General features: G+C 40.4%; 1 protein-coding gene and 1 long non-coding RNA gene across 3 annotated transcripts in view; one reads left to right on the top strand and one right to left on the bottom strand.

The window, feature by feature from the left end:
• COL1A2 (collagen type I alpha 2 chain) overlaps positions 1-11,894 on the bottom strand; it is a 36,475-nt gene extending 24,581 nt beyond the window's left edge. Inside the window, exons 1-12 of one of the 2 annotated variants that reach the window (XM_006053950.3) lie at positions 11,671-11,894; positions 9,223-9,233; positions 8,623-8,637; positions 7,942-7,977; positions 6,629-6,721; positions 5,311-5,358; positions 2,196-2,240; positions 2,052-2,105; positions 1,907-1,960; positions 1,533-1,586; positions 1,060-1,113; positions 476-529 (exon numbers count right to left, since the gene is read on the bottom strand). In XM_006053950.3, the coding sequence (XP_006054012.1) occupies positions 476-529; positions 1,060-1,113; positions 1,533-1,586; positions 1,907-1,960; positions 2,052-2,105; positions 2,196-2,240; positions 5,311-5,358; positions 6,629-6,721; positions 7,942-7,977; positions 8,623-8,637; positions 9,223-9,233; positions 11,671-11,740 (588 nt within the window). In that variant the 5' untranslated portion in view covers positions 11,741-11,894. The remainder of the gene's footprint in view (positions 1-475; positions 530-1,059; positions 1,114-1,532; positions 1,587-1,906; positions 1,961-2,051; positions 2,106-2,195; positions 2,241-5,310; positions 5,359-6,628; positions 6,722-7,941; positions 7,978-8,622; positions 8,638-9,222; positions 9,234-11,670) is intronic. The other variant, XM_045166348.1, reaches the window with a different exon arrangement.
• Positions 141-6,718, top strand: LOC123334643. Its single transcript, XR_006552627.1, has 4 exons — positions 141-275; positions 608-697; positions 3,972-4,045; positions 6,588-6,718. It is a non-coding gene; the product is annotated as an uncharacterized LOC123334643 (long non-coding RNA).
• Positions 11,895-20,631: the final 8,737 nt, after the last annotated feature.

The following is a 20,631-nucleotide window of genomic DNA, read 5'->3' as shown; positions in this document are numbered from 1 at the left end:
CACTTCTGAGACTTTAATTACCTAATTAAAATTTTTTTGAGTGTGCGCAGATAAATCACAGGAAAGACGTTGAAAAGTGTATTGTGACATGAATGTACCTATCTAATTAGTGCATGGCAAAGGGGAATTTACAGTTTAAAATAACACAGTGTTCTAATATCTGATTATATGTTTATTTACTTTTATTTTGGCTGCAGAGAACAACTGAAATTACAGGAGGAAAGGAAATGGAAGAAGAAACTATTGACGTTATTTTTATCTCAATCATTTAATAGGTATTAAATTAAATGAATATTATTAATAATTGGCCTTTTGTTATAGAATCCCATAGTCCTGACCATTGAGGGATTTAAAGTATTGAGGAGGAAATCAGATATACTTAAGAATATGAGTAGCCTTCAGTAAAACATAGTTTTTTGATGGTGATAGGAAATTACAATCGTTTTAAAAACAGGACTTCTGATTTAGTATTTACCTTCACACCTGGAGCACCAGGCTGTCCCTTCAATCCATCCAGACCGTTGTGACCCTGAAAGGCAAATCCTCATTATTAAAATGCTATTTCATTACAGTGATCGGTCAACTCAAACATCTTTTATCTTCGCAGTTACTGTTTCTCTAAGAACCTTGTGACTGCTTCAGGAGAATAAGAAGTCCCAGTGCCCCAGCCCCCAACAAACTCCCTCTGTTGCCCTAGGTAAGTCACTAAACCTCCCTCACTTGAAAGAGAAGCATAAAGAACTAGATGCTCTCTCATGTACTTTCCATCATTAATCATTTTATGATCTTCGGACGGCTTTAAATACCTCTTAAGTTGCACCCATTTTATACAGTTTTCTCTGTAGGACCCTCATTTCTTGGAAGCTATGAACAGACTTAAAAAAAAAAAAGCTACATTCCACTTTACTTTCTGGCCACCTTACTCTTTAACTCTCTCTCCACTTGGGCAAATTCCAGGAATTTTGAACCAATATGTGTTATCCAGAAGTTTAAAGGTACCTGAGGGGTTTACTAAAAGTAATCAACATTTTCTCTTTTGTGGGTAAAGACGGTGCTCACCCTAATGCCCTTGAAGCCAGGGAGTCCAGGAGTTCCAGGAAAGCCACGAGCACCCTAAAAAGAAACACAGATGACAGATGACATTTTTATCCTAAATAAAAAGATCCTGATTTCTTCCCTCCAAAGTGTTTCTTCTCATCAAAGTCCAAGCTTGGAATCAAAGACTAGCATATGTGTAAGCACAGAGAGGTGATTAAGATGCTATAATTTGAGTAACTAATCCTACGATACTCTTAGAACCCACAATTTAGTTGTTTACAGTAGGCTTACTCTCATTGCTGTTACATTATTAGCATTAATAAAAACTATGCATTCTTAACTAGGCTCCTTTATTTGTTGGATGCCCCCAGGGAGTGTCATAAGTACGACATCTACATTGCCACTTCGTCTGATTCTAGTTTTAGCAACTATTTTATACATGAGATACCTCTGATGTTTGGACTAAATGCTGTTATTACAAAAAAGAATCTTACCTGTGGTCCAACAACTCCTCTCTCACCAGGTCGTCCAGGTTTTCCAGGGTGACCCTAAAACATCAAAGCATCATAGGGTAAACCTTTTCTTAGTAAACTATCAGATCAAAGTGGGGACATCTTGGTTTTTACAACAGGGGGAAAAACGCATTATATAAAAAAATGGATCCAGATACGTATCTAATTACCAATGATATTTCCTTAAATGCAAGAAAATTAATCATTATTTCATTAAAACATTATTTTCCATATGGGGAGAATTACATCAGGCATATTCAGCTTTTGGCAGAATACTTCATTTGAATCTAGAAATTCTATTTGAGGCAGGAGTATTTAAATGGCACACTTGGAAATGCTTAAGAGTAAATACTTACATCCTCACCAGCCTTGCCAGGAGGGCCAGGTGGGCCACGAGCACCAGCAGGACCCTAGGAAAACAGAAGACCCCTCATTTTGTTAATGCTATATTAATAAACCTCTTGAAAAAAATACTTATCACACAGGGGGAAAAGTACTCACAGTCTGACCAGGTTCACCAGGCTCACCAGGAGGTCCCTGGAAACCTTGAGGGCCCTACAAGAAACACAGTAAGTCACACTCCAAGCCTTTATGTAATTCTCTGTCTTCTTTACATAAGAGAGACTACAGGCTCCCGGTACTTACAGGGGCTCCAGAGGCCCCAGGAGGGCCGCGAGGTCCCATCAGCCCCTGTGAAGAGGACAGACACAGTTAGCACTGGAAAGTCATCTTCAGGGTGGGTTAGACAGGACTAGCTCGGCAGTGCCACGGTCTGTGATGCACCAATGAACAGAACTGTCCTGGTTTCATTTCATAAGTTTTTGTCCCTCCCAAGGAAGCATTTACCGACCCAAGTTTCTTCCACTGTTTCTCTGCCTTTGCTTTCACCTCTTCTCCTAACCTAGACCATAACTTGGTTAGTTGGCGTGGCCACCAGTTCCTTAAATTCGTGTGTAATTGGGCATACTGAGATTCTTCTAATGAAATGAAGTGACGTGGTCTTTAGATGGTACAGAATATACAACTACCGTGCATTTGGCCAGTGAAGCATTTCCATCTGGATTTCCTTGATCATATGTCATCTCCTCATATCATACCTAGCTAGGAAACTGGTGTTTTTCTTGCCACAAGGGGCATAAATTGCAAAGGATCAAAAATCTTTCTTAATGATTAGAGGGAGGTTATAATCTTTTGTTTAATAATCTTATGTTGTAATCTTTGTTATAATCTTATGGCTCCATTAAAGGCTATTAGTGGCTGCTGAAAATGTCAAACAAAAGTGGTTGTAGTAAGGGGTGAAGGAAAAATAAAATACTATTGAAATGTCCTACTGGAAGAATCTATTATATGTTACTATTATTGAAAATATGGCCCACATGGCAGCAGACTGTTCTCCCCTTGGTTCTTCATTCTGTAGCACACAGAGTCAGACCAAGTGTCGCTGGTTTGGGAGCTGCATACGCCTGTGAGCCCCCTGTGCAAGGCCCATGGAATTTCTTCTGTAGGGGCCGTGCCTCTAACGCTGAAAATATTGCACAAACAAGCCTCAGGTAACTTGTCTATGGGGACTCTGCAGTCAAGTCTGCCCCACTGTATTAATGCCCAGAGTGAAACAATATGGATTTTATTAAAAGCACATCATTTTAATTATAAGAATTATTTTTTTTTTTGGTTTTAGAAATTGCTTCCATGTTAAAAGAAAAACTGTCACTATTCAATCAAAATAATATTTTCAGGGGCACATTAAAAAATAATTTTCCTTGACACCATGAATTTTTAATTATATTTATTCATTTTTCCATGTATTTGCAACAATTTCATTTCCATAAAAGGTAGTTTATTTTGTGGAGGCTGTTGGGTACAGGATGATTACTCATTAATTCAGAGAAGAACCCTTTGGGGTTTTATAGTTATTGATTTTCCAACATGGAAATTTATTTTAATGCTTTATTGCTGCCTATCTTGCCTGTTTGTGAAACAAATATCTGTTGATTACATATGTCTGTGAATGCCTGTCAATGTGCAAGCTTAAATTATATTTCACTGATATTTAAAAGTAAAACATAATGCTTTCTGCCCACCAGAAAGATGTTCCGAAGTCAGGGAAATCTGAAATCCATATTAACTTTCCAGACTTATGTAGGTGTTTTTGTTTTTCTTTTTTTAATTAATGAGTTACTTTTTTTTTTTTAGCTTCTTCTTGAGATATGGGTACTGCTTTTAATGTCCAGCATTAGCTGAAATGGCTAATTTCAAATATCCAATATAAACAAAGCCAAGAGAAAATCTCTACTTCCTCATTTCAGCTATGAATGCTTTAAATTACCAGCAAAATCAGGAAATTGGAAATCATCAATTAAAGGCCTATTACTTCTCAAGTGAGAGTTTTAATTTACAGAAAATATTGTCTTACCCTTACAGTGTATCAGCTTATTGCGGACTATTAGCTACAGCAGAACATCTTTTGAAGACAGAGCGTTGTATACATTGTCCAGGTAAAATTTATATTTTAAGGACTACCTTAACTTTGGGCAGATAAATACTTTTGTTTGCAAATAATCAATTAAAAAATCACTAAATTATGTGTGGATATGTACTAAACTTCAGTGTTTAATCAACTTAATGTTTTTACTTGTAGCAATTTTCCCCTCTGTTTTATACACCCGAGTATATATTTTGCATTTTCTTATCAGTTTTTTTTTCCCCTAACGAAACTCACTAATGCTTGTGAGAAGGTTTACTTGTAAAAGATAGACTTTTATCACCACAGTCATATTCTCTCCTATACTGATTTATAATTAATCAGACTTTAAAAAGAACTTTTTATCAAAAATGGATAAAAAGAAACATTTCCTATGTTATTAATTCCTTGAGAGATGGTGAGAATCTGTCCCAGTCACTGTTTGTATCCCAAAGGCATAATAGAGTTTGGGTCTCATCGAAGATAACTGGTAAATACTTGTTGAATGATGTAATGTTTTATTCAAGTACTAGATACATAAGCCATGATGTTGAATATCAGACATCTTGCCTGACGTTCTGTCATTAACCACATGTATGTCCTTGGGAAAGACCTTCAACTCTCTAAATAGAAAATGAGCTTCCTCGGTGACTCAGATGGTAAAGACTCTACTTGCAGAGCGGGAGACCCGGGTTCGATCCCTCGATTGGAAAGATCCCCTGGAGAAGGGAATAGCAACCCACTCCAGTAATCTTGTCTGGAGAATTCCACGGACAGAGGAGCCTGATGGGCCCCAGTCCATTCGATCACAAAGAGTCAGACACGCCCGACTGACTAATACACACACACAGAGAAAATGAATGGGCTAGACTAGAACTTGCTGATCTAGACTAGAACTTGCTGATCCTTTCCAGCAAGTTCATAGAACTTAATAGTTCTGGGTCTCTATTGGTTGCCTAAAATTCTATGCAATATTAAAGGGCATAAGAAAGTTAATTAGAGTGATCACTCTTCTAAATTAAATTGGTTTGCTTAAATTATGGTTGTTATTTCCAGAGATTATTTCTTGGAAATAAACATCTGATCTATCATAAGGAAGCATGTTTGTAGAGAAAATGGAACCCCCTTACCTAAGCTTAGATTTTTATAGATTTGAATACAAAAATAGCTACTGCTTTTATCTGATCTGAGTACTATTAACCTAGGTAGCTAAATAAATGGCTATGTGAACTTTAAAAATAAAGTAAATTCCCTATTTAGTAATTTTTTGGCTAAGATAAAAATTAGAGATAAACATACCATTGGTCCAGGGCCACCTCCTTTTGCATCAAACTGAGCAGCAAAGTTCTAGATGGGAGAAAAAGAAAAAATATATATATAAAATAACTATTGGCCATACAGTTCATTTTTCTCATTCTACTTTTAAAGATTTTTCTGTTGATGTTTAAAAGGGAGCAGTATATTTTACATCATTCTTAATTTAGACTTCCCTACCGAGCTAAATTCCTAAAAAAATTCAAGAATTTAAAATTTAGGGCCACCCCTAGTTTGAAATAGGGAGCTTCCCTGCTTTATTTTGAAACTTTTCCTTCCCTGTTAACCCTCTAACTTCAGTCCCCACCCTCTACCTGTACATTGAGGAAGAGAGCTTTCTAAACTTTAAAAGTCAGTGGGGGCCCCTGATACATTAAGCAGAAACCAAGAGAACAACTTTGCATTTCCACCTGTTGCCCTGTTCCTCTGGAACTACACAAAACGACTAAGGGATCTTTTTCTTGCTGTAGTTTCAACAAGAGTATAAAGAGTATTCAAGTTTAGAGGAAAATTAAATTAAAATGACCCTTGGAAGATTAAACTTTTAAAAAATAGTTCACAGTAATAGCTTTACTGTTAAAGATCTCTCTTATAGTGGTAGATCTATTAAAGAAGGTGCTTTTTAATGCACTCAGTAGATAAGCAATCATAATAAGATCTTTGGGGGAGAAAGGTCTTATTTTACTGGCATATAGTTGGGTATTAGAATCAGGCTTCTGATTCATAGTGCTAGCCAATTAAGCAAATATGTTTTCCTTCCTGCAGTGAGGCCATTTGGCGCTCATACCATTGTTAAAGCATAAAGCTAAAAGAAGATATTAATGAAAAAGGGAAATGTACTTTTCTCAAATTAGTTTCAAGCAAATTAAACCCAAAATGGCTTTGAATGTTGGTTCTGCAGACTTCAAGCCAAGGAGAATAAAAAGAGTAGGATGTTTGTGAAATTGCTTAAGATCAGGGATTTCATTTATAATTCAATCTAATCAAACTTTTTAATAATGCAACACCTCTTATTTGTGCCCCATTGATAAAAGATATTAAATTCCCAAATTAAATAATGGTCGCGAGGGCTGCAGCTACCTTCCTTGAACACAAAGACCTGTCCTGTAATTGACAAGGGCGCACAAAGAGATCTGCCAAAGCAGAATCTTGAATGAAGAAACCAAAGAAATGAAATAAAATACTATACTAATATCCAAATAGCAGATTCTCCCTCAAAACCACTAAAAATAAATCCCCCAATGAGTCTTCTTCCAATACAGGTGTAAGAAACTGAAGTTAACGATACTTAAAGACACCTTACCCCGCCAAGACCAGGGGGGCCAGGAGGGCCAGGGGGGCCAGGAGGGCCTGGGATGCCGTCATCACCATCTCTGCCTGGTGGGCCTGGTGGACCCTGCGATGGAAAAAGTGAATTACATCAGGGTTAGACAAACTCCATGGAGACCTGTACTTCAAAAAGGAGCCCTCAGAATCCATGTGACAAGATCAGAAGCTGGTCAGAAGGTGCAAGTGGTGTGGACGTTTAAACTGCCACATTTGTCCCTATTGACACGGGTCTGTTTTAGAAGGAGGTTTAGTAGCTGGTGTCCAAAGAAGACACAAGACAGGATAGTTCCTCTTGGAAGAGGACTATGTCAGCCATTTGTTATTGAAGCATAAAGGAGCTCCAGTATTCAAATAAAGCTAAAACTTATAGCCGTAAATTCATATGGTTAACAGTGCACAGTGATATACTATGTATGTGTGAAGTCGCTCAGTCGTGTCCGACTCTTTGCGAGCCCCTGGACTGTAGCCCGCCAGGCTCCTCTGTCCGTAGGATTCTCCAGGCAAGAGAATACTGGAGTGGGTTGCCATTTCCTTCTCCAGATATACTATGTATATTGACTGTCAATTTCTGATTGATGAATTTACTCAATTATTTTAGTATGTTATGTGTGAAAAGTAGATGAAATGATAATTAATAGTCATCACAGTATAGAAAATCCTGCAGTTTTCCTACCATTAATACTATTTATGTTAAAGTAATTTACTGACATAATCCTACCTGTAATAAATCGCTTGAGTGGAATACATTGAAGTCTGCACTTCTCAATGGATACAAGGTATGGGTATTTATATATTGATACCACATAAATATAGCAAGGAGATCTAAGAATACCATGAAAAAAATGCAAGCCTAACCTATACATTTATTAATTTAAACAGAAACATGTTGTTGACTGCTGGTTCACTATTACATTCAGCCTACATCAGAGATCTTACTTGAAAAGTAAACAAAGCATGTTGAAAAGGGAAGGGTCATGTTGTAGTGGGTAGGTACACCTCCCTCATGTATGTGTTGGCCATGTCAACTTCAAGCAAAGAAAGATAGACCATGCAAAGAATATGGCTGTCTATAATAGGTTTGCTTTCTTAAAGGATAATCTTGACCTAAAAATAATATTGATTATGTAGAATAATGCTCATTCACTTTCTGTAAGGCATTATCTGCTTAAAAGGTAGGCAATTATCTGGATACATAACATTTTTATAAACTGTCAGACTCCTGTAGTTTCTAATATGTAGTTATTAAAATACGGGCCAAAGCTCTTTAATAGTTCAAAAATTACACACCCTTTCTCCGCGTGGTCCTCTATCTCCACTTGGGCCCTATAAGGAAGATACAAACAGCACAATAATAAATGTCTAAGCAATTTCCAGTGAATGAGCAAAGCATTCTTGATAATGATTAGTCAGGAGGCTGATCTAACTATAATGTTATTAGATAGTAGCTATAAAAATAGCACAATACAATAGATAAAAGTATTTTGTTTTTATTATAATTACATGTAATTTTGTTTTACACTGGGAGATTGGAGGCTATAGTCTCCAGCATTAGGGCCAATATTGTAACCACTGTTTTTAGAAAGATAATTTCTGTGGATAAAATTATCATTTTGTAACATCAATAACAGCATATTTATATAGTCAAAGCTCTTTAAAATAAACTTTTGTCTACTACCTATAATTAATATAATACTCAGTTCATCTCTAGAACAAAAATAAATCTTTTCTTTTCCTTTAGTATGTAAGTCACCAGTTGTATAATAAAAATATAATTAGAGATGACTCTGGAAGATAATAAAACTTTGTTATCTTACATATCAAAGCTACTTCATTTTATGGTTTAGCTAATGCATATTCATATGCACAAAATCTTGACAAGGTATTTTCCTTCTGTAGTGTACCATAAGTTCAGTTAAACTATAAGTTATCTCTGATCATTTCAGATACAGAGAAGTATTAGATTCTTACCTTTCTTGCAGTTGCCTAGAAGAGAATAAGTAAAAGATTATTATGAGTAAAATTGTATAAATTTTAAAATGGCTCCCATTTCCATGTAGTATACAAATATACTTACAAAGTATACATACTGCACATTACTATTATCTTAATATTTCAAAGTACAATTTACATTTTACCAATAAAAAATATGTACAGATCTCAGATATATACTTATTTATAATTATACCTCAAATTCAGCTCATGAGCTAAGAATTTGCTCATAATAATCTTGCAGATGACTCCAGGGAGTGACAAAATTCTCTAGCTTGATGAAGTCTAGCTCCGGGGAAGCTGGTGCTAACACCCAACCTTCCACTGAATTATTTATTCTTCTTTTCTTATGGGTGTAGGTTTTAGGGTGGCCTTATTCAGTAGCCCCGCCCATTTTGGAAACTAGGGTGGGTACTTTCTAAGGCAACCAGAAAGGTTGGACTGCCTTAACTCTTAATTTTTTTGGAAATTCAGGTTGGTCAATACCAATATAGCTTCCTTTTCCTTCCCCAGAGACGACTACTGTGGCCAAGGCAATCAAAGTCTAAAATTAAAAATTCTAAAAATAATTTTACTTACCTCTTGTAAGGCTATAGAGAAAAGGGGAAAAAAGAAATAATTATTAGTATCATTTCACTGATCACCAGCAGTGATTAACAAATGGGTATACTTGTCTATAAAACTGACTTACCTAATTAAAGGACCAGTTGTATTTTTTATTAAGAATATTCTAATGACTTGGAAATTATGCAGGTCAAAATTATGGCAGGGATCAACAGGACCATTTGTTTTAAATATTAATATGTAAATATATTTTGAATTAAATTGTTAATTATTTACTATTTTATAAATGCTGTGAAACATTAATGTGTCTAAAGGATACTTGTAATGTTTAGTAATTATGATGGTAAATTGCACAGTGACTCACTGAATGTGAGCAAAACCAGCAGATTGATGAGGAATAATTTGTAGTTTAGATAATTTTTGATACTTAGAAATTTAAAAGGGGGGAAATTTAGGAAACTACATTACCTAAAGCAGATTTTGGTTTTTTATATAACATTAACATTACAGTGTTTGTACCATTCTTAATGTCCTTTTTCAAAAGGACTAATTTGTGAATTAGTCACCAGGAAAATGGATTCATTTGTACATCTGAAGTTTTGCTTTAAATAGGTTCACTTAAATTAGGTAAGGACATTTTACCAACATATATCACTTTTGGCCCTGAGAAAGAATTGCTCTGTATAAATGGAAAAACTGCATTAAAGATCTAGAAAAACAATGGGAAAAATACACCAACGTAGTATCCTCCCCCTTTGCCATAATTGCTTTAAGTCCTTAAAGACTGAATTCCGCTCCTACAGTATAAAAATTACAGGCTAACACAGGATATAAATGTGGCCAAGCTGGCAACAAAATGAATCACCCCCAAAATTGCTTTAATTCAGCGGCCAAGAAGTGTGTCATCTGAGTGAGAGCATCCGTTGCGGCAGTCACAGTTCAGCAGGGTGGACCACATCCAGCCCTGATATTTAAGGGCAATTTATGAGAATTACTTTTAAATTAGGAAAATGATATGTTTACTTCATTGTGTTCATCAGTAGGAAGAATAATTATGCCTGGGCTTGATTAACGGAAGTCCTCATGGTTTTGGAAATTTGCCTTCTAATTATTCAGACTGAGCCATTTTGAAGAATGTGTGTTGGGTAACTTTTATTCAGACTGGGGTTGGATATTGATCAGAAGTTGAATTGTCCTTTGTACCTTCAAACTTCCCTAGGTTTATTTCCATCTTTAGGAGAAGACCCTTTTCCCCCACCACTCTCAGATCTCATAAAAAATGAACCTGGTAATGTGAATTAGTTCAATGCAATTATTCCTTAGTATTCACAGTGTGTATACTAAAAGTGGATGAAGGGAGAAAACACACACACGCAAATGCATCAGTAATAACGCAATGGTAGACACCGTGGCATATGGGTGGAGCCAAGTTTTAGAGTGTTGGGTGTGGCCAGATACCCAATGGGGTCATAAAACCTACAGCTGGAAAGCAGCCTTGGAGTCCATCCAATTTCTATCCTGTGTTTTAGAAAAGGCTCAGTTTGACTTGCCCACAGTCACATGATAAATTATTGGCAGAGTCATGGGAAAAACCTGGGTCTCTTGAGACCCAGATCAGTGTGGATAATTTCCCAACTTGCTAAGTTCAGAATGCCTGTCACTGGGAACATGTTAAAGAGATAACTCTCAGGCTCAACAAAAGGCAGGGCAGATTTTAGCTAAATCATGTTACCATTTCCATGATCAGGTAATGAAATGAGAAGCTAATTACATTTCAGTAAGTATCAATTTTCCTTGCCGGGAAACACTGACTAGCTTTTGGGACTGGGTTCAAGGAGAAATGCAGACATTCTCTGTATAACCCTGTGGAGTCTTTAAATGGGGACTCCGCGAGCCTTAAGCCCTGGTCCCCTGTGCTCTCCTGGTCCTCCCTCCAGAGGGCGCCTCATGGTCATCACCATCCAGACCAGTCTTAAAACACCCAGAAAAGAAAAGTCTTTAGGGCGTGAGTTTTTTTTTTTTTTTTTAATAACTTACTTAAAAGGTTTTCTAAACCAGGCCTCAGGTTTCACAGAGGTGGGCATCAGTGCAGTTACGGGGCCTTTTAGGTGGAGGCCTTTGGCTTCCTTGGTCATGTCAGATAACATCTCATCCTTAAAGAAAAAGATTCTCTGATCCCTTTGAGCTTCACTAGCTGGAGGATCCAGATGAAGTTCACAGCCTCACTCCGAGTTAAGAGAAAAGTTCCCTAACTTTTGGCGAGAGTCGACAGCCTCTTTTGATTTTCATTTCTACAGTATTTTCCACGTTTCTCCTATATGCCAGCGTTTCTCCACATGCCAGAGAGCCTGCCCTCCTAGCTGTACCTGGAACTTGGCGAGGTTTTCCATTTCAGACCAGGTTTTCCTGCCCACCCCTCTAACCTCTTCCCCAGACTGCCCGAAACAAGCTGAAGGCACTTACATTGGCATGTTGCTAGGCACGAAGTTACTGCAAGCAGCAACAAAGTCCGCGTATCCACAAAGCTGAGCATGTCTACCACTCAGACATGCAGACTCCTTGTGTCGCAGAGCCCCTGGGTCACCGGCGGAGGTATCACCTGGCGGGCGCAGGCATGCAGTCGTGGCCAGTACCTCCAACTTAGCCGAAACCTCCTGCCGCCTTGGTGCTAAAATAATAAAGCCCGGATCTGCCCTATTTATATGGCCCAAGTTTCTCCGGCCCGAGGGTGCCTCCAAAAGCGCTTCCACCAATGGGAGGGCTGGGGCTGGGGGCCCGGGCAGCCACAGCTGGGAGGAGACTGCGGGGGCGCCGAGGAGGGAGTGCAGCGAGGGGAGGGACGTGGCCACGGGGGCTGGCTTCTTAAATTGGTTCCATTCTTTTTGAGGACGTGGACACTTTTGAGGCTTTCAAGGGGAAACTCTGACTCGCTGTCTGCATACCTCCGCCCTCCCCATCCCCCGCCCTGGCCTTCCTCCCCCCAACTCCCCCCACCTCCCCGCCCTTTCCAAGTTTGGAAACACTTATGGACACGTCGGAGGGCTCTGCTGACACGACGTGGGCAGTTTGCAGCTCTCGGGGGCAGCCCGGCAGCTGGAGAAGGGACGGGAGCCCAGAGATCAAAGCGGGAGCTGTCCAGCCCTGCCTACCTTGTGCCCTGCGGGCCACCGGCAGGGTGGAGGGCCCTGGGGGCAGAGGACCCAGAACGGGTCCGACAGCGTGGCGCACCCGGAGGCCGCCCTCCTTCCGCCCCCTCCACCCTGCCCCTCACCCCCGCCCCGCTTTTCTCCAACTCTGGGGCGTGTGTGCGCCCACTTTTTCAGAAGTAACGCTCCCTTTCTCTTCTGGCTCCGGGGAAGGATGAGAGGGGGGTTCCGTTTGTTGGAGGGTGGACTTGGAGTCCCGAGGAGACCCACTGTTGAAAGGGAGAGATGCGCGCTAGTGGCAGCGTGGCCTCCCGCACCGGGGAGGATGGGCTTTGCCAGCAGACCAGATCGACCACATCGGAGAAATCCTAGACCTCCTGGCCACTCTCTGCTGAGGCTGATCCTAAACCGAGGCTTTGGGGATTATCTGACCCTGCGAAGTGATTGTAACTGACTGACCTGGACTTCTCTCTCACTCGAAGTCTCTTCCTGAGGTTGCATGGAAAGTCCACCCTCTCCCTTTCAGGTTTCCAGCCTCCCCCTCCTCTTCTCCACAGACTCCTTGTCTGGATTTACCAGCTCCATCCCAAGCCCAAACTCAGAGTCCCCCAAACCCATCCATCCCTCTTACCCTCTCTGCCCATTCACTGACCCCACGCTGAACAGGAAACGCCCAAGCACCTCCCAGCTCCTCTCCACACCTTGGAGAAAAAGCCTAGGCCATCTAGAGGGACTTCTAATTTGAGTTTGGGATATAGGCTGTCTGCTGTGGTCACACCTCAAGCAAAGCTCCCACCAGCGTGGATGTTAGATCTCTCCCCCACACCCAACCCCTTTCACCCACAAGGGAGAGGAGGAGCTGGGACCTTGACCCTGAAGCAAGGTCCTTCAGGAAGTGAGACACCGGAACTCTTGAGAATCCAGAATACTGAGTGCAGTCAACGTCAGCAGACGGCCCTTTCCCCAGCCCTTTCGAGATTCATTTCAGGCCCAGAGGAAAGGCCATTGGTCTGGGGCTGCATCCCTGCTTGCTCAGCACCCCCAGTGAGACAACCATTCTCTCCCAGAAGGTAGCACAAAAGGGGCATCTTTAGGTCAATTCTGTCTCCACCAAACAGAAATGAGTAGGCTGTAGTTCCTTTCTAATCTTTTTTGCTTGCTTTCCCCCATCTTTTCTCTCCTTCCTCCACCCCTCTCCTATAAGGAAGAATTTCTGCCTAAGTTAACTCTATCTGCAGCTGCTATAAAATAAACTTTTCTTAAACTAGTTGCTTCCTCTAAACTTACAAAGTTAGTGGAAATAAAAGAGAAAAATCCCCAAACTAAAAAACAAACAAACAAAAAAAAACCTCTTATTCTAATTAAGAGCACTGATGTGGGAGATAACTTTAGAAGACTTTTTGAAATTGCAGTAACTGTTTGGGAAATGTGATTATAATTTACCTTTTAGGATAACAAAATTCTCAGCAAGTTTTGGAGAATTCGAGAAATTCGAGCACACGTTTATAAACTAAAGGAAAAATCTCTCTGCAGAGTAAACTGATAACTGGAAAAGCATTCCTGGAACCTGATGCAAATAGCTAACGCTGCCCGGCTCCCTCCCTGTTGATGTGGCAGAGTTTGAAGCTGGCAGTCGTCAGCCATTTGGTGGGAGGCCGTGGATCCAGAGGAAACAATGAGGATGGAGAAAACTGAAAGGGAATTTTTAAAGAGGGAGACATTTTTGTTCCAGCAGTTTTTTACACATTATTTTGACCTTCTCTTTCTTGCCACTTAAATGAGGAAGATAGCTAATTAAATGTTTGTGTTATTGGAGGAGTTCTTTAATGCTTCTAAATGTAAGCATTTGTAATCTAAACGGATTTGTAATCTAAACAGATGTCTGTTAACTATTTTGTGCCTCCAAACAAAGGAGAATCTTTGTGAATGAATGGGAGTTGGGGGTGGGGGGGGGTGGGGTGGGACAGGGGAAGAAAACTGACCCAAAGCTAAACTGAGAGTCTTGGGGATGGCTGTGACGATGTGGGTGAGTGAAGGGAAGCCTAGGTGACTGGGTGGGGGGGATTGGAGACCCAGTAGGAGGAAAAAAAAGAGTAAGAGACTAAAGCAGGGTCCAGGCAGAGAGCGGAGGAGGGGAGAGAAAGAAGAAAGGAGCTAGATAGCAAAGACTCTGGATTTTGCTGTTAGGCAGTTAACACCTGGGTTCCTATTCCTAAATTGTTCTCCACTGAAAATAAGATGATCCCTTCAGCGCCCTACAGCTCTCAGTTTACAAACCAGGCCACACCATAAAGTTTGGCAAGAGGAGGGTCAAGAGATCCACTGATTTAAAAAATCCAGAGCAGACCTAGAAGGGTAGGATGCGGGGAATGGAGGGAGGTGGTAGATGTATAATCATGGCTGATCCTGTTGTATGGCAGAAACCAACACAACACTGTACAGCAATTTTCTTACAATTAAAAATAATTTTAAAAACATGCAAAAAAAATGTAAAATAGCCTGATAAGACCATGCTGTCTTATGCTTTTATTCCTTTTTTTCCTTTGATCAAGCTTCAAACTGACATTGCCTTACAAACATTTCTGAGGATCCACTCTGTGGAAAGCACCAATACTACACTATCTTATTCTGTTTCTGGGTAGGATGGTCTTTTGCTAAGAAGGTATTAGCTGATCATTAAGGTGGCAGCTGAAGAGGTTTGAGGGCCGACTTCTCTCTGTGACATTTGTTTGGAAGACATGGAGGTTCCTGCCCTACATCTTATCAATTGGAACATTTGGTTATTTGCACAGGACCAGAGGATTATTCACTGAAATACTATTTAGTACTGGAACCAGGCATTGTGCTAACTGGTGGGTACAGAACACGGTCACTGCCCTCAGGGGCCATGACATCTGTTGGAGATCAAGAGACGAGTGCAGGGACTTCTGTGATGGAGAAGCACAGGGTGCTTCCGGGTGTTTACGGGAGGATTACATCGACACCTAATCTGGATTTAGGTGGTGGTTGTTTAGTTGCTCAGTCATGTCTGATTCTTTGACACCCATGGACTGCAGCATGCCAGGCTTCCCTGTCCTTCACCATCTCCGGGAGTTTGCTCAAACTCATGTCCACTGAGTCAGTGATGCCATCCAACCATCTCATCCATCTCGACCTTCTGTTGCCCCCTTCTCCTCCTGCCCTCAGTCTCCACCAGTGTCAGACTTAGGTGGGTGAAACCAAAGAGGGCTTCCTGGAGGATGCAAGAAGCTCAAGCCTTAAATATGAATAGGATCAGAAGAGATGAGTGAGAGACCCAGTCACAGAGGGATCAGCAAATTTGGCAGTTCTGAGGAATGGAAGCCTCTCAGCACAGTGGGTTTGTGAAGGGAGAGAGAGCAGAGGAAGCAATGAGACTGGTGGATTCAGCAGGAACTAGATCAGAAAGCACCCTTTCAGCTGTGTTCTGGAGTCTGTGTTTTCTCGACTATGCTATGGAGAGTGTTTGGATGATTTTAAGCAGAAAACTTGTGTAATTAGAGAGTGCTTTTAAGAAGGATGATTGTGGCTGCAGTGTAGGGAAATGATTAGAAAGAGAACTCAGTGGAGACAAAGAAGCCAGTTAGGAGGCTGCAGGAGGAGTTCTGAAGGATAGCCATGGTGGCCTGGGGTCGGGCTGGCAGAGTTGGAGAGAAGTTGGCAGGCTCTGTAAACATTTGGGCGTAGAAGAAAAAGACTGATGTCTGGTTGTGGGTAGTGAGGGAGAAGGACTTGGGGAGCATCAGATCTCTTGCCTGAGCAACTGCCTGCCTTGGAGGTACCAGCCATTGAGCAGGGAAGCATTTGAGGGGGGAGACTTGGAGTGAAGGAGGGGGAAGATAAAGAGGTCAAGTCTGTCTGTGTTCAGTTTTAGGTGATTATGTCCTATCCACAATGGTGCATAGGTCTCATAGTCGGTTAGATATCTAGGCCTGAAATCCAAAACTTGTACATGGCCTAGACTGATGAATAAGGGAGTCAGCAGATTACTGATGTCACAGGAGTGGATGAAATCCCTCAGGTTGTACGTGCAAATGGAAGCTGAAATCAGTAAAACCTAGGACAAAAGCTTGAAGAGCTCCCGCACGTAAGCAGCCAACAGCAGAAGAGGAAAATCCATACAGGTGACTGAGAAGGAACATCCAGATAGGATGGAAGAAAACCATAGTGTCTCCATCACAGAAGGAAAGGAAACAGGTTGTCTCCTTTTAGGAGGAGGAGAGCAAGAAAGGTCAAGTAAGGCTAGAAAGACAACAAATTCACAAATTGGAGATCACTGGTGTCCTTGGTGAGGGTGGTTCCAATGGAATGAAATCCTACTGAGAGAATGCTGGAAGAATGAGGAAATAAACACATCTAGATGGCACCCCACTCCAGTACTCTTGCCTTGAAAACCCCATGGACGGAGGAGCATGGTTGGCTGCAGTCCATGAGGTTACTAAGAGTCAGACACGACTGAGTGACTTCACTTTCACGCATTGGAGAAGGCAATGGCAACCCACTCCAGTGTTCTTGCCTGGAGAATCCCAGGGATGGGGGAGCCTGGTGGGCTGCTATCTATGGGGTCCCACAGAGTCAGACATGACTGAAGCGACTTAGCAGCAGCAGCAGAGTAGAATTTATGTTACATCAGGAGTATAAAAGAGTTGGGAGAGAGCTAGGGTATAGGTTAAAGGTGATGTTAGGATTAATGTGGAAGAGAATTTTTTGTGTTAGAATGATACTATCAAAGCAGATGTTAAATCTTGACACAAACCTCATTTTATTTTTTTCAAAGTTTTTTTGTTGTTGTTGTGGACCATTTTTAAAGTCTTTGTTAAATCTGTTGCAATATTGCTTCTGTTTTAAGGTTTGGTGTTTTGGTCTACAGGCACATAGGATCTTCGCTCCCTGTCCAGGGATTGAACCCACCCCTGCATTGGAGGGTGAAGTCTTAATCACTGAACCACCAGGGAAGTCCTCAGACCCCATTCAAAGCCTTCCATTGAAATGTTCTTCTCCTTCCTTAGGTTTCTGACTTTGTATTCCTCCTTATTTGCTTCTTAGTGTTGAAGCAAAGAACACCTAAGAACTTGTGGGGTTTTTTTTTTTTTTTAAACTTGGTAGTGAATCATTAGTTGTTTTTTGTTTTTTGTTTTCCAGGAGATCCCTTTAAAATGTGTAGACAGAGTCAATTTATCATGGTTTTCGAATCCCACTTTAATCTGAGGGACTCATTTAGGATTTAGTGCCCTATTTTTCATGTTTGCTGCTGCTGCTGCTAAGTCGCTTCAGTTGTGTCCGACTCTGTGCAACCCCACAGACGGCAGCCCACCAGGCTCCCCCGTCCCTGGGATTCTCCAAGCAAGAACACTGGAGTGGGCTGCCATTTCTTTCTCCAATGCATGAAAGTGAAAAGTGACAGTGAAGTCACTCAGTTGTGTCCAACTCTTAGCGACCCCGTGGACTGCAGCCTACCAGGCTCCTCCGTCCACGGGGTTTTCAAGGCAAGAGTACTGGAGTGGGGTGCCATTGCCTTCTCCGATTTTTCGCGTTTAGAAATATGAAATAATCACTTCTTTACTGAAGCACAACTCATATTCTGGAATGCACAGATTGTGTGGCTGTAGGTGTTTTGTGGCATCTTGTTATTGACTATTCCAAGCCTGGTAATTCAGAGGGATATATAAGGCTACGTAAATTTCAGCTTTTAAGCCCACCTTTTTCTTTGAGGTGGTTTCTTATAAGCTATCAAGGAGAAATTAGGTGTTACATTTCTTCAGCTAGTTCCAAATCCATCCCTAATTTGAAGAGCACCATAATGCTGCTGCATTCCAAAAGTCCACTCTGGCTTTTTGGGACTTTGATTGTCTTGGTTTCCAGACTCAAATTTTTCAGGTCTTTTCTAGTGGCTGGAAGAAATAAGGAGACTTTAACTTCAGTTGCAGTGGAAGATTCTGGGTGTTGTTAATTGATTGATTCACCCATTAAGTTGAATTGAGACATATTACATACAGAAAAAGAATGATAAAGACTTAGTTATACACGATACCACATTTAGAATTTATGTAATTTATATTTCATTAAAAAATAGCAAGTTAAGTTATTGGTATTACTGACAGACTCTTTATAGAGTCTAAACTTGATTTTGCCCTTTGGAATTCTATACTTGCATAGATAATCTTCTAGTTAATGTGACATTATAACCATCTATTATACAGTGCGTTAAGTACTGTGCTAGTAATTTTACATAAATTATCTCAAACCTCCAAAAATCATTATCTAAATCTTGGTGGGGTATGTTTTATTATTCCCACGTTTACGAGTAAAAAGAAATGAGATTTAGGTGAACAGACTTGTCTAAGCCTTCCCAGATATGCTAGAATGGGTCACATCCATTCTTGGGCTTGGATCCATTGCCTGTTGTATGTTTTCAAATGCCTTGAAATATACATTTGAAAAATGCAAATGGATTGGAGAATATGAAACTAAATGTAAATTCCAGTTGTTTTCTTCACTGATGGTTTGCCACTTAATCCACACACTTAAAATTTTATTTTTATTAATAGCTAAGAGTGGTAATCAACACACAAAATTTACTTGAATAATATATGAATATTTTATATTTATATTTTGGCCACCTCACCTTATAGTAACACCTAATTACTCCTTGATAGCTTATAAAATTTTTATTTAAGTCAGACTTATGAAGGACAAAGTTATTGAAGAATAGGAAAAAGCTAATTTTTTAAAATAATAAAGCCACCCAATTTTACAGTTGGAAGATAATTTAGATATCATCCAAATCATAATCATAATTATAGTGTGTGGAATCAGGACTTTTCTTTTTTTTTTAATTAATATTTATTGTAATTGGAGGGTAAGTACTTTACAATATTGTGGTGGTTTTTGCCAGGCTTCGCCATGAATCAGGGTACATGTGTCCCCCATCCTGAACCCCCCTCCCACCTTCCTCCCCACCCCATCCCTCTGGGTTGTCCCAGAGCACTGGCTTTGAGTGTCCTGCTTCATGCATCAAAATTGCCCTGGTCGTCTATTTTACATATGGTAATATACATGTTTCAGTGCTGTTCTCTCAAATTAAGGAATTTGTTTTTCTACCATATTTCTAATGTCTGGCAGATGTCAGTTACACAGTGGGTGTTCCATAAGTTTTAGTTATGTGAATTAACACATTTTGTAAGTAAGAAAACATGCCTAGAGAGGTTATGTGGCTAGCTAGCCTATGGTAGACCCGTAACCAGGAGTCTCCTGCTTCACAGTCTCCTGCTCTTTTCTTCAGATTAAAATCACATTTAGCGTTTGTCTGGAATACTTTGCAATATTTAGCCATTACAACAATCTGAACGTTACTTCTTATTTTACAGAGTATAAATTGAGGCTCAAAAAAGAAAAAAATATTCTCCAGACTAGTGGTTCTCAAAGTGTGGTCCCTGGATCAACAATACTAACATCACCTTAGAACTTGTTAGAAAAATTGCATGCCTCATCTCAGATCTACCAAATCAGAAATTTGGGATGTGGGTTAGCAGCAATCTGTGTTTTAATAGCCCTCCGGGTGATTTAGTATTGAGGAATGTGACTATTATGGTTAAACTAATTCAAGTTTAGTTCAGTTGCTAAGTCGTGTCCCACTCTTCTGTGAACCTATGGACTGTAGCCCACCAGGCTCCTCTGTCCATGGAATTTCCCACTCAAGAATACTGGAGTGGGTTGCCATTTCCTTTTCCAGGGTATCTTTCTGACCCAGGGATTGAACCTGTACCTCTTGCACTGGTAGGTGGATTCTTGACCACTGAGCCAGTAGGGAAGCCCCTAAACTTGAATTAGATAGTTCTGGTATTGTAGAGAACAGATGTGAGTATGACAGGAAAGTAAAGTAGGAAAGTCCAGTTAAGGAAAGTGGAAGTTGCTCAATTGTGTCCGACTTTTTTGACCCCATAAACTATACAGTCCATGGAATTCTCCAGGCCAGAATACTAAAGTGGGTAGCCTTTCCCTTCTCCAGGGGATCTTCCCAACCCAGAATTAAACCAGGGTCTTCTGCATTGTAGACAGATTCCAAAGAGCTTCCACCACATCCTTTTTTTAAAAAAAAATTTTAATTAAATAATTTATTTTAATTGGAGGCTAGTTACTTTACGACTTCCTTGGTGGCTCAGATGGTAAAGCATCTGCCTACAATGCGGGAGACCCGGGTTCAGTCCCTAGGTCGGGAAGATCTCCTGGAGAAGGAAATGGCAACCCACTCCAGTATTCT

Source organism: Bubalus bubalis, chromosome 8, assembly GCF_019923935.1.
Source record: "Bubalus bubalis isolate 160015118507 breed Murrah chromosome 8, NDDB_SH_1, whole genome shotgun sequence".
Taxonomy (NCBI): domain Eukaryota; kingdom Metazoa; phylum Chordata; class Mammalia; order Artiodactyla; family Bovidae; genus Bubalus; species Bubalus bubalis.
This window is presented reverse-complemented; position numbering and strand designations above follow the sequence as displayed.